We start from the raw sequence: 14,197 nt of genomic DNA, 5'->3' as shown, positions 1-14,197 counted from the left end.
GATGCTGATGGGAGGGGGTGTTGGTTAGTTGGTTGGTGAGTGCCCTGATGGTGGGGGTGGAGCCCCGCCCCAATGCTGTCGGATGGGTGAGAGCGCCGATGCTGAGGGGCAGAGGGTCCCCTGTGTCTATAGGGGGGAGGGAGAGGGGCCTCTGGGAGTGTTTATGTTCTGTGCTAATTGGGTCTTTGTGGAGGCGGCTCTATCAGGCCCCGCCCCACCGCAGTGATGGTGTAAAACACGGCCACAGAATTTTTATTTTCAGAGTGGCTCTAAATCGGGACTAACAACTGGGCTACACAGCTACATGTTTGGTTTCAGTTATGGCCTGATACTGAGAAATATGGCACAATTTCGCCCCACGTCAAAGAAATCTAAATTGCTTTGGATAACTTGAGGGATTTAGGTGTCTTAGAGTGTGCGGTGGTATCTAGCTACATAAAGTGTATAATTGATTCTGGTGATTGTTGACAAAGCAGATTCAGTAGTGAATAAAATGATAAAATTCCCTTTAAAATGACGAAAATTAAGGGCTGGATTCTCCGTTTGGGCGATTTATGTTCTCCCACCGGAGCTGGTTCGCTTGTGACTCGTGCTGGCGCTAGGAGCGGCGCTTCCAAGCGACTCACTCTCCCCAGCCATGCAAATTTATGTATGGTGGGGATCGCAAGAGATTCCGTTCCGAATTCCGCTATCTGGCTGCCATTTTGATTGGCAGCCCAATAACAAGGTTGGCTTCTGGCTCCTCCCCTCCCCCCTCCCCCTCCCCCAGTTCTCCTTGATCATTGCCACTTGCAATCCCCCTGATCTCCCAGCCACCTGTATATGTCCCCCAATCTACCCTGTCTATCCACGTCCGGAAGCCGCAACCATTCCAATAGGGCATTATTCGGCAGCCTGGGAAACCCTTTCCACACCTTCCGTGCAAAGTCCCTCACTTGCATATACCTAAATTTGCTTCCCTTTGGAAGCTCTCTCCTCTCCCGCAGCTCTTCCACACGTGCGAACCTCTCCTCCAAATATAAATCCCTCGCCCTCACCGGCCCCACTGCTCTCCACCTCCTAAACATGCCATCAATCACCCTCGACTTGAACTTGTGGTTCTCGCACAATGGTGTTCACACTGACATCCCCTCCATCTTAAAGTATCTCCTCAGCTGGTTCCACATTTTATCATGGGCTGTACAACCGGACTCTCAGTGTATCTCCTCGTTGCCAGCGGTGGGTCCCTCTACAGGACTCATCCTCCATCGTAACCCACTCGAACCCCTCCTTTCCGTCACCACCTCACTTTCTCTATATTTGCTGCCCAATAGTAGTGCAGCAGGTTCGGTAACGCCAATCCCCCTTTCTGCCTCTGAAGCAGGGCCCTCTTTACCCTTGGCACCTTCTCTGCCCATATTTAGGGTCTGATTTAGCACATTGGGCTAAATAGCTAGCTTGTAATGTAGAACCAATGCCAGCAACGCGGGTTCATTGATGAAGCAGCTGAAGATGGTTGGGTCTAGGACACTACCCTGACGAACCCCTGCAGTGATATCCTGGAGCTGAGATGATTGACCTCCAACCATCACAACCATCTTCCTTAATGTCAGGTAATTGATAGGGTGTTTGAACCAGGGCTGTAATGAGGTCAGAAGCTGAGTGACCCTGGCAGAACCCAAACTGAGCGTCCGTGAGGAAGCTATTGCTGAACAACCGCTTGATAGCACTGTTGATGACTCCTTCCATTACTTGCTGATGATGGAGAGTAAAGTGAAAAGGGACTGATTGGCTGGGTTGGATTTGTCCTGTTTCTTCCGTACAGGACACACCTGGGCAATGATGCCAGTGTTGTAGCTGTACTGGAACAGCTTGGCTAGTGGTGCGGAAAGTTCTGGAGCACAAGTCTACAGTACTATTGCCAGAAGAGTATCCAGTGCCTTTAGCCGGTTCTTGATATCACTTGGAGTGAATCGGATTGGCTAACGACTGACATCTGTGATGCTGGGGACCTCCAGAGGAGACCGAGATGGATCATCCAAATGGCACTACTTGTTTTTTGCACAGGTGTGCTGTGCTCGTTCATCATTGAAGATGGGGATATTTGTGGAGTCTCCTCCTCCAGTGAGTTGTTTAATTGTCCTCCACCATTCGCGGCTGGATCTGGCAGGACTACAGAGCTTGGCTCTGTTGCCTTTGATGTGGTCAGGAGCTGTCAATCATAGCAAGATGTTTATAATCATTGGGGTTAGGTTCACAGCAGGGTACTTGAGATGGATTCAAGCGTGAAGGGAAATGAAAAACAAATCAGACAGCTGGCTGACTGGAAGTGATTACCCTTTCAATTACAGGCTTCTAAACGCTATTTATCTTCAAAAGTGAACAGAAGCCTTACAGATGAAAGGATCTGAGGGGGTTTAAAGCCTTGTGATGTGTTTTGACTTTCTAACAGCTGCTGCTTTCTACACTTCTGAATGAGGCACCAGGTGTAAAGGACAGCTGACTGAAAAAGTGATTTATCACTGTTTCTGCCAGGATTGCTTTTTAGCTTCCAGGCAGGGATGACTAATGGCGGGGTGTCTCTGTTATTGGGGGGGATCTCTGTTATGGGGGTGTTCTCTGTTATGGGGTGTGTTACATAGAAACATAGAAGATAGGAGCAGGAGGAGGCCTTTTGGCCCTTCGAGCCTGCTCCGCCATTTATCACGATCATGGCTGATCATCCAACTTAATAGCCTAATCCTGCTTTCTCCCCATAGCCTTTGATCCTATTCTCCCCAAGTGCTATATCCAGCCGTCTCTTGAATATATTCAATGTTTTAGCATCAACTACTTCCTGTGGTAATGAATTTCACAGGCTCACCACTCTCTAGGTGAAGAAATGTCTCCTCATCTCTGTCCGAAATGGTTTACCCTGAATCCTCAGACTGCGACCCCTGGTTCTGGATACACCCATCATTAGTAACATCGTCCCTGCATCTACCCTGTCTAGTCCTGTTAGAATTTTATAAGTCTCTATGAGATCCGCCCTCATTCTTCTGAACTCCAGCGAGAACAATGCCAACCTAGTCAATCTCTTCTCATATGACAGTCCCGCCATCCCTGGAATTGGTCTGGTAAACCTTCGCTGCACTCCCTCGAGAGCAAGAGCATCCTTCCTCAGAAAAGGAGACCAAAACTGCACACAATATTCCAGGTGTGGCCTCAACAAGGCCCTGTATAATTGCAGCAACACATCCCTGCTTCTATACTCGAAACCTCTCGCAATGAAGGCCAACATACCATTAGCCTTCTTTACCGCTGCTGCACCTGCATGCTTACCTTCAGCGACTGGTGCACAAGGACATCCAGGTCCCGCTACACACTCCCATCTCTCAATTTACAACCATTCTGGCTGGTTTAGCACAGGGCTAAGGAGCTGGCTTTTAAAGCAGACCAAGGCAGGCCAGCAGCACGGTTCAATTCCCGTACCAGCCTCCCCGAACAGGTGCCGGAATGTGGCGACGAGGGGCTTTTCACAGTAACTTCATTTGAAGCCTACTTGTGACAATAAGTCTTGTGACAAATTATACTGCATCTGCCATTGATTTGCCCACTGGCCCAACCTGTTCAGATCATGCTGTAGGACCCCTGCATCTTCCTCACAGTTCACCCTCCCACCCAACTTGGTATCATCTGCAAACTTTGAGATGTTACATTTTGTTCCCTCATCCAAATCATTAATATATATTGTGAATAGCTGGGCACCCAGCACCGATCCCTGTGGTACCCCACTAGTTACTGCCTGCCAATTTGAAAAGGACCCATTAATTCCTACTCTTTGTTTCGTCTCTGCCAACCAGTTTTCTGTCCACCTGAATACACTTCCACCAATCCCATACACTTTAATCTTGCACAATAGTCTCTTATGCGGGACTTTGTCAAACGCCTTCTGAAAGTCCAAATATACCACATCAACTGGCCCCCCCTTGTCAACTGTACTGGTTACATCTTCAAAGAATTCCAACAGATTTGTCATGCATGACTTTCCCTACCTAGATCCATGCTGACTGTGACTGATTCTGCCGCTGCTTTCTAAATGTTCCTCTATAAAGTCCTTGACAATGGATTCAAGAATTTTCCCCACTACCGATGTTCGGCTTGCCGATCTATAATTCCCTGCTTTCTCTCTACCTCCGTTTTTGAATATTGGAGTGACATGAGCTACCCTCCAATCTGCAGGGACAGTTCCAGAGTCTCTAGAATCCTGGGAGATAACCACCAATGCATCCACTATTTCCAGAGCCACTTCCTGAAGCACTCTGGGATGCAGATTCTCAGGCCCTGGGGATTTATCCGCCTTCAATCCCATCAATTTTCCCAGCACCATTTCTCTACTAATGTTGATCTCCATCAGTTCTTCCCTCTCACTAAACCTTTCTTTCTCCAACATTTCTGGTATCTGATTTGTGTCCTCTTTTGTAATGACAGAACCAAAGTATGTATTCAACTGCTCAGCCATTTCTTTGCCCCTTATTATGCATTCCCCTGTTTCTGTCTGTAGGGGGCCTCCGTTATGGGGGGTGTTCTCTGTTATGGGGGTGTTCTCTGTTATGAGGGTGTTCTCTGTTATGGTGGGTGTTCTCTGTTATGGGGGGTGTTCTCTGTTATGGGGGGTGTTCCCTGTTATGGGGGGTGTTCTCTGTTATGGGAGGGATTTCTTGTATGGAGGGTCCTCTTTTAAGGAGGGGCCTCTGTTGTAGGGGTCTCTGATATGGGGGTCTCTGTCGTGGGGGTCTCTGTCGTGGGGGTCTCTGTCGTGGGGGTCTCTGTCGTGGGGGTCTCTGTCGTGGGGGTCTCTGTCGTGGGGGTCTCTGTCGTGGGGGTCTCTGTCGTGGGGGTCTCTGTCGTGGGGGTCTCTGTCGTGGGGGTCTCTGTCGTGGGGGTCTCTGTCGTGGGGGTCTCTGTCGTGGGGGTCTCTGTCGTGGGGGTCTCTGTCGTGGGGGTCTCTGTCGTGGGGGTCTCTGTCGTGGGGGTCTCTGTCGTGGGGGTCTCTGTCGTGGGGGTCTCTGTCGTGGGGGTCTCTGTCGTGGGGGTCTCTGTCGTGGGGGTCTCTGTCGTGGGGGTCTCTGTCGTGGGGGTCTCTGTCGTGGGGGTCTCTGTCGTGGGGGTCTCTGTCGTGGGGGTCACTGTCATGGGGGTCACTGTCATGGGGGTCTCTGAAACGGAAGAGGTCTCTGAAACGGAAGAGGTCTCTGAAACGGAAGAGGTCTCTGAAACGGAAGAGGTCTCTGAAACGGAAGAGGTCTCTGAAACGGAAGAGGTCTCTGAAACGGAAGTGGTCTCTGAAACGGAAGTGGTCTCTATTACTGAGGGGATTCTTTGTTATGGGAGGAGGGGGTCCTCCGATGGACTTTAGTAGCACCTAAGTTAAATATGTGTCCCTTGACCCACTGAGAGGTTCACCATGTCAGGGCCATGCTGGGAAATACTTACGCCATTCCACGCCGTGCGAATCCTGGCCCTGAGCAAATCATAGCGGCATGGTGAATTGCGTGTCCAGCCTGTTAATAGGATGCAAATGGGTTCAAATGACTCAAATGAATAAGGTGGACTTATTACAAGAAGCCTGAATAAATATAATTGAGAATTATAGACTGTCGAACTAATAGTATTCACTGGAAAAATATTGAAGGCCAATTGGAATATTGCAAAATTTTAATCCGTAGAATTTTAAAAGTACAGATGCGATGTGATTTATCTCTTCAAAAAGTTAGGTATCTTGGCACGTAAACATGAAAAATTATTACACAAGTTAGTGATTGTACACTGTTTGCCAAGAATTATCTAACCAAGATTTGAGCATAACCTCTGTCCTTTTCCTCATGCTTTGTCTTTTGAATGTTCATTGTGGCAGTTCATTTTTTTAACTTTGGTCAGCTAATGATAATATTTATGTTAGTTATTTATATTCTCTATCTAATTACTTTACACCTATCCTTCGGTTAACACTCCTAATGTATCCCCAAAAAATTGCATGCTAAACAAAAATGTGCTAAATTAATATAATTTTCCCAAAAGGAATAATGCAATAATGGTGCAATACAATCACTAACCTGTAAATCTTACATTTAAAACCCTTTAGTTATTTTAAACCTAAGTGGTCCAAAAATCCTCTTATTAACTCTTAATAATGTAGCAACTTTTTCTACTTGCCTCCCACTCACCCCTTCCTCTCCCGCTTGCCCCCTTCCTCTCCCGAATCCTCGCTGTGAGTGAGGGCTTAGGAGAGCATGGCCGAGAGGGAGATGGTAAACAAGGGTGTGAGGTGGGATGGTCGGGGAGGGAGGTGCCGGGCAGGCCACAGGAAAGACAATTGCAAGAGGTTGTCTGACTTTCCAGAAGTTATATAGTTCGGCAACTCGGTCATTAGAAAGTGGGTAAAGGAGTTTAGTTCATTTGAGGGGTTTGAATGATTAAAATTGCAGGCCTGGTTTTTGATGTATAGCTAGTTTCAACTTCATCAGAATTTTTAAAATCTTATTATGGCTTATTGTGGGGCTATATAATTACCAGCTGGTGTATATAACATTTTAATTTTATGGCTGTGAAAAATGAAACTTGTAATTTGGCACTTAATTTCACTCCAGCGCAGTTGCTTTGTGCAGTGTAACTGTTTTTTTCCGAAATGCAAGGTGGTGGTGTTATTATAAGTCACTGATTCCTGTCTGTATCTTTTTCCAGTTAAAATCAAGTGAAAGTGATGCCACCTTAGCAAGTATTGACAGCATTGAGTGGGAGAGCGTGCAAGTACTTGAGATATCAGGATCCAGAGGTGATGCTTTGGACTTTGACACCAGTAAGGACAATATGATCCAGAACTCTATTTCATCTCACCCTGTGTTGACATCTACTACTGGTTCCTCAGCAATATTATCAGCCAGTCAGTTAAATGTCCTGACAGCAGGTAGTGCATCAGAAGATGAAGTTAAATCTGGTAGTGCATCAGAAGATGAAGTTAAACCCAGCGATTTCCTAGTTAGCACTTCTTCCACACCGCAATCTTCCACTGAGTTTTCAAATAAGAGACCCAAGATTGAACAGCAACTCAATGATTCACAGTCTGGGCACACTCCATCATTGTCTGTGATGCCCACTCCATCAGGGGAAATACAGCCATCTGTTGCTTCCAATACTGCATCTGACTTAGCCCCAAAGCCATCTCCTACTGAAGCATCAGAGTCAGTTGCCACTCAAGTGTCTACAGCAGCTGTCGAGGTACTTAAAACAGGTAATTCTGCAATAGACTATTCACTGAGACACCTGAAGCGCTAGATTCGTTCTACAAATAAACTTAGGAAGAAAGGTAAAAGCAAGTTACTGCAACTGCTGGAATCTGAAACAAAAAAAGAAAATGCTGGACTATCTCAGCAAACCTGACAGCATCTGTGGAGAAAGAGAATGGAGCTAACGTTTTGAGTCTGGATGACTCATAGTTTTGACAAAGGGTCATCCAGACTCAATATTAGCTCCGTTCTCTCTCCACAAATACTGTCAGACCGGCTGAGATTGTTCAGCATTTTCTGTTTTTGTTAAGAAGGAAGGTATTGGCATTCTCTTGACAGTTAGGGATGGACAATATGTGCTGGCCTAGCCAGCGCCCCACTCATCTTGTGAATGAATACATTTAAAAAATCAAAATTAACATGCATTTATTGGCTAATAATTAAATCTTGCACTACTGAAAATCAGTTTAACTATTACAGTCTTCTTAAGAGAATTTCTTCAAACAAAAGTTTGTTTTTACAAGTATCTCCCAATTGTAAAGGTGTTAAAGAAGATCAAAGCAAGGGGTTAATAAGATCCAGATCATTATTACGATCTAATGGAAGGTAGAAGAGGCTAGGGGGCCTGAACCGGTTTTATATTCCTTGCTGGGGTGAGGAGGGGAGTGCAGTATCTGAGTGCAGTCTTGACTTTGAAACTAAAGAAAGCTATTAAATATTGGTGCTGTATTTTTGGAAATCGTTTTACTTTTCAGGACCAGAGTCTACAGTGGAAGACGCTGCTGTTCACTTGCGTGGATCAAAAACCTCCTTCAAGACACAAGCTGACACCAAAGAGTCCATGCCCAGCCAAGACCAGGTCTTTGCTGAATGTTCACAGGAGAGAATTCTGGGACTGCTGGCGGCCATGTTGCCTCCTGTTAAAAATGTAAGAACCAAAAGTTGTTTTATTCATAAATGTTTTCCTATATTTAACAATCGAGTAAACAGGTCTCAGATACATAATGGAAGTTATTTTGGTTCCTTTTGATCATTTAGTTGTCTGAGAGTTCGTATCATAGAATCCCTACAGTGCAGAAAGAGGCCACTCGACACGTTGAGTCTGCACCGACCCTCCGAAAGAGCACCTTGCCTAGGCCCACTCCCCTGCTCTATCCGCATAACCCCACCTAACCTTTGGACACTAAGGGGCAATTTAACATGGTCAAACCAGAGGAAACCCAGACAGACAGGAAGAGAACGTGCAAACTCCACACAGTCAGTGACCCAAGGACAGAATCGAACCCTGGTCCCTGGCACTGTGAGGCAGCAGTGCTAACCACTGTACCACCATGTTGCCATATTGCGGGAGTTGATGTGAGAATGTGGCCCTGAAGTTTTTTCAAGGTTTTTTTTCTGAAGTCGAAGTTTGAATTGAAATGAAATGAAATGAAAATCGCTTATTGTCACAAGTAGGCCTCAAATGAAGTTACTGTGAAAAGCCCCTAGTCGCCACATTCCGGCGCCTGTTTGGGGAGGCTGGTATGGGAATTGAACCGTGCTGCTGGCTTGCCTTGGTCTGCTTTTAATGCCAGCTCTTTAGCCTTGTGTTAAACAGCTGTACATGTTTTTAAAAAAGTATTCTTCTCTGGGATGTGGGCATTGCTGGCAAAGCCATCCTATTTCCCTTGAACTGATTGGCTTCCAAGACCAATTCAGAGGGCAGTTAGGAGTCAACCACATTACTTACTGTGGATCTGGGGTATCATGTGGACCAGACTGGGTAAGGATAGCAGATTTCCCTCCCTAAAGGACATTAGATTTTTAGGACAATCGATGATAGTTTAATAGTCACTATTACTGAGACTAGCTTTCAGTTCCAGGATTTAATTGACTAAAAATTCCAGCAACTACCGTGGTGGGATCTGACCCCATGTCCACAGAGCATTAACCTGGGACTTCGGATTACTGGTCTCGTGCCATTACCACTACGCCACTGACTTTTCCAACCATGCAATCACAAAATAAGATGAAGAAGTCCATTCAGCCCTTTTTGTCTCATTTATTCAGAAATACAAAATTTAACCCATTGCAGCATTGACCTGTTCTTTAAATATTTGCAAGATTTTCATCTATACCCAGTTCAGAAATCCTAAAATGATCCTCAATTTGCCTTTCAGCTGTTCATGACCTTTTAAAAATTCTCTCTTGGAATGTGAGTGTAGTTGGCTAGACCATCATTTGTGGCCCACCCAGAGGTGCCCTTGCGCAGGTCATGATGGATTGCCTGCATGAACCGCTGTCGTCCATGTGGTGTTAGGTACATGTGGCTGTTAAGAGGAGCGTTTCTGGTTTTTGACCCAGTGACAGTGTCACAGCTTAGTTTGGTTTTCCAGATTCTTCCATTCCTTTTAGTAACTTGTGTACCTCTATAGATTATCATTGAGTCACCTTTTTAGGCCAAAGAAGGAAGCAAGGTTCACTAATCTTTCCAAATAACTCAAGTCCGCTACCTGTGGTAGCTAAGTAACTGTTAATGTAATTACCACTGGAAGTTCAGAACCAATTTATTTGCAGACTTCTGATGCTATCCTCAATTCCACAGGATTCAACCATGTGCCTACCTAACCTGAGGCAGGTACTGAAGCTCCTGTTTCGAGTGGCAATGCAGAATCCTGGGCAGCTGATTGAAACCTATCACTTGACACTGGGGCTTCTTGGACAACTGCTTTTGAGAATCTCCCCAGCAGAAGCTGATGAAGCAGTAAAGGACGTCCTTTTTGCATCTTGGACGTTACTGAGCACAGCAGAAGGCAACCTGAAGCACCCAGGCTGGATGACCACACAGGTTTTGTTCAGCCTTGGAGCGGTGTGCTTGGACTGGTAATGTTTCAACCTTTCTTTTCCTATGGGCGGTGTGAAGCTTGGTGGAAAGTGAATATAAATTACTGTTATGGTTTAACGTTTTTGCTGTACGAGTGCCGGCTTTTGCTCGGTGGCAGCATTCGCGCCCGAGTCCAAAGGTTGTGGGTTTAAACCCAGCTCCAGAGGCTTGATCACAAAATCCAGGCTGGCACTCCCAGTGCAGTACCGAGAGAGTGCTGCATTGTCTGAAGTGAAGTCTGTTGGATGGGAAGTTAAACTGAGACCCAGTCTGCCCTTTGATGTGTCCGTAAAGGATCCCACGGCACTGTTCAGATAAGAGTCATGATGTCTAAACTGATACATAAATGCGTTAGTCAACAGTGCTTTATCAGGCTATTTTTCTTGGATATTGCTGTGAGGCAATAGGCTGCCTTGCTCCCTACATTATGCTTTGGCTTCAGAAATGTTTCATTGAATGTAAAGGACTTTGAAACGTGCTGAGGTCGTGGATGGCGCTCTAGAAGTATATCTCTTTTGTTTGAATTCAGTGTATATTTCGTATTCAATACAAAAATTACTAAATTCTTGAACCTTCACATGTAACAGGATAATTTAACGCATCTTGTTTGTATTTGTTGAACAGAGAAGTGCCTTACCACTGTGTTTTTCTCTTGATTGAAGCAGGATCAGCCTGGACTGGGCATCTTCTGTGGCAGATATCCTTAGGGACCTGAATTCTAGTCTGCAATGGCAGAAAGTGATTGCTGCCTTCACAAAGCGCTGCATTGAGGAGCTGCCTTTCCATCTGAAACGCACCAACATCTTCACGCTGTTGGTTCTTGTGGGATTTCCAGAGGTAACAGTAACCACTTTTATGTGGTAGTTGAGGTAGAGTCTGTGCAGTATCACCTTATTAAAGGGTTATGAATGGTATTGGAATAAGTGAAGAAGCACTGGATTGAATGAATGGCTTTTGAAATAATTGCCAGATGGATTACTCTGTTGCATCAAGTCCTTCTTGGCAATAGCGCAGACCTAGATAAATATCATGCTTTCCAAATAGTTTTCAGGATATTTAACCAATTGTATAAAACTTGATAGACATCATAAGCTAGTCAGTATTGAGTAGTACCTCTGAAAATGGGGAAATATCATGAATGTTTTTAAACTATTACCGTCTAATTTCAATTCGCATATTATTATTCTATCCTTGTATATTTAGATGCAAGTTTCAAGGCTTTTCAACACGTTAATTCCTTTTATTTTATATGTCAATAGTTATAAATGTGTGGCTGTGAAGTAACGGAGCTACTTAAAACTAATGTTGCAAATCGAAAGCCCTCCTGGTATAAACTGGTAACATTTTAGGATGTTCGCTGATTACCCCTGCCTTTTACTCTTATCTGGTCATCAGTTTTATTCGATTCCAGCTGTTCAAACCCAATGGTAGAAGAATCCATTAGTCACTTGGTAACATGTCAACCCATGTACTTCAAATGTATGGTCAAGTTTTGGTTCAAATACATGTAAGCTGACAGTTTGGGTTGATTAACAATCAGAAAGCCAGACAAATTGAAAGTCCGATGTATGAGCCTGTTGAATTGTTATGCCAGCCAAACAAACTTACATTTCTTATTAAGCAATGGCGGCACAGTGGTTGGCACCGCTGCCTCATAGCACTAGGTTCGATTCTGACCTCGGGTGACTGTCTGTATTCTCCCCGTGTCTGCGTGGATTTCCTCCGGGTGCTCCAGTTTCCTCCCACAGTCCAAAGATGTGCAGGTTAGGTGAATTTCCATGCTAATATTGCCCAACGGTTAGGTGGGGTCACGGGGATAGGAGCAGGGGTTTGGGTCTAGGTGGGGGGCTCTATCGGAGCAAGGGCCAGTGCAGACTCGATGGGCCAAATGGCCTCCATCTGCACTGTAGGGATTCTATGATAATCTATGATTAAAGGGAACTAAATCTTGTATGTTAGCGCTGTCTTGTGTTCTGTACCTGTATAGCTTTTGAAATCCAAACTCTTGCTTTTACACAGGTGCTATGCAGAGGCACTCATACTGTTTACATAGACAGTGCAAATGAATCACATGACGTTATAGTCCTGAAGCATTTTACAGAGAAGATTCAAGCTGTGGTAATTGACATCAAGACTCGAAAACGTAAAACAGGCGAGTATTTGTAACAGCTTAAAAGGGCACTTCATTCACTGAACAACTCATGGGGTGACAGGACAGACGCTTGCCCTTACGACCTAACCTGCCAAATTCTTGATCGCATGTAAAAGAATTGCAGTTGGTTTGCTAAAGGAGAGCAAGGAAAACCCCAGCCAGTGCTGGGCAACACGGTAGCACAGTGGTTAGCACTGTTGCTTTGCATCTCCAGGGTCCCAGGTTCAATTCCCGCTTGGGTCACTGTCTGTGCGCAGTCTACACGTTCTCCCTGTGTCTGCGTGGGTTTGCTCCGGTTTCCTCCCACAAGTCCCGAAAGACGTGTTTGTTAGGTAATTTGGACATTCTGAATTCTCCCTCTGTGTACCCGAACAGGCACCGGTGAATGCGGCGACTAAGGGTTTTTCACAGTAACTTAATTGCAGTGTTAATGTAAGCCTACATGTGACAATAAAGATTACTATTATTATGCACCTCCTATGAGTCAGTTGCAGAATACAGTAAGTCCTCACTTGTAGTTGCATTTCTGAAAATAGTGATTTGAAGTGAAATGACTTTAAGCAAACCACATTATTCTATCAAACCAATGTAAATACTGTAGTTAGGTTCTGTAGGTCCTTCCTCATTAACCAAAACACCACTACATTGCAAAATTCCTATATTGGTAAATTAAATAACTTTTAAAATAAATCTAAAAATATAAAAGAAATATGGTAACTTTCTATGTCGAGTATATCCCACTCATTGCTGATCCAGCTCGCCACAAATTCTGCTTTCTTCATCCTCCTGGTCATTGCGGGCCCTTCTTGCCGACCCTCTGAATTGTGACCCGCTCCCTAACCCACACTCTTGCTGCCGGCTCTCTGGATTGTGGCCTCTGCCCATCCCTAAACCACCCCCTCGCTGATCCTTTCTCTCACTGAATCTCCCGCTCATAACTTCCCTTTCCTGAACCATCGCTGTGAACGCGGGCTCTGGAGGCGAGCAGGGGAAACACCTTCAAGTCGAAGGAGGTAGGTTCTCTGCAAGTGGGTTTGAGATTGCTGAATTCACAGAAGCAATCACACAGGAAGTATTGGGAATGAAAGGTTTACTTACAGAAGTATGAAGAGACTATGTACACCGGTCCTGGTGGGGACTACCTGGCTCACACTTGGTCCGGGTTTAAATACTCTGATTTCCTCTCCCACGGATAAGGGGGCCCCGCCCCTCAGCAGGGAGCTCGTACTCCATGAGACTCACGGGTGCCTAATCGACCCTGCCCAATGGGGGTTACAGCAGCGATCAGCTTCACCTCTTTTTGATCATAAATCTCCTTGCCTCTCCCGCCCAGGTTTTAAAGCCACTGGGTGCGGCTCCCGATTTCATAATCTGGGCAGAGGCGGAGTAAGCATATCCCTGTTTTTACTGTGGTGGAGAGGAGCCATGTTCCAGCCCGGCGTATCGAGGATATTCAATCCATTGCTGAGTAAAATGTCCCATTGCCAGGATCAGGGATCCCTGATCACATGAAGGGAACTTGCCCCCTCTCCTGTGAGTTGAAGCTGCTCCTCCTGCCTCTCACCACTTATCTCCAGAGCGCTTGCTCACACTGAGGGTTCAGGAGAACCAAACAGCAAGAGAGTCAGGAAACGGGAGCAAGGATAGGTGAGAGGGTAAGTCAGAGCAGCAGAGGTCACAGGTTGGAGGCAAGGAGTGGGCGAGTGTGCAAGTTGGAGAATTGGCAGCTGAGCGGGTGAGTCCGGGAGCCGGAGACGTTGCAAGTTGGAGGATTAGCTGTAAAAGGATGTGTCAAGGAGCAGTAGAGGCCTCTCTCAAATGACGTCAATCGAGTTATGCCATCCTACCAGCAGGAAACAATGTTAAAATAAACCTTGAGATGTTACACAAGATTACAGCCCGATTAACTTACTCATGTTAAAGTGAAACAATGTTAAA

At 45.6% G+C, this 14,197-nt stretch overlaps 1 protein-coding gene across 4 annotated transcripts in view; it reads left to right on the top strand.

Moving 5' to 3' along the window:
- The window catches only part of zzef1 (zinc finger, ZZ-type with EF hand domain 1), a 348,514-nt gene that overhangs the window by 218,594 nt on the left and 115,723 nt on the right, over positions 1-14,197 (top strand). For 3 of the 4 annotated variants that reach the window (XM_072469157.1, XM_072469159.1, XM_072469155.1), the window contains exons 36-40: positions 6,703-7,249; positions 8,000-8,172; positions 9,829-10,106; positions 10,770-10,944; positions 12,127-12,259. In XM_072469157.1, the coding sequence (XP_072325258.1) occupies positions 6,703-7,249; positions 8,000-8,172; positions 9,829-10,106; positions 10,770-10,944; positions 12,127-12,259 (1,306 nt within the window). The remainder of the gene's footprint in view (positions 1-6,702; positions 7,250-7,999; positions 8,173-9,828; positions 10,107-10,769; positions 10,945-12,126; positions 12,260-14,197) is intronic. The other variant, XM_072469156.1, reaches the window with a different exon arrangement.

This window comes from Scyliorhinus torazame, chromosome 12 (genome assembly GCF_047496885.1).
Source record: "Scyliorhinus torazame isolate Kashiwa2021f chromosome 12, sScyTor2.1, whole genome shotgun sequence".
NCBI lineage: Eukaryota > Metazoa > Chordata > Chondrichthyes > Carcharhiniformes > Scyliorhinidae > Scyliorhinus > Scyliorhinus torazame.
This window is presented reverse-complemented; position numbering and strand designations above follow the sequence as displayed.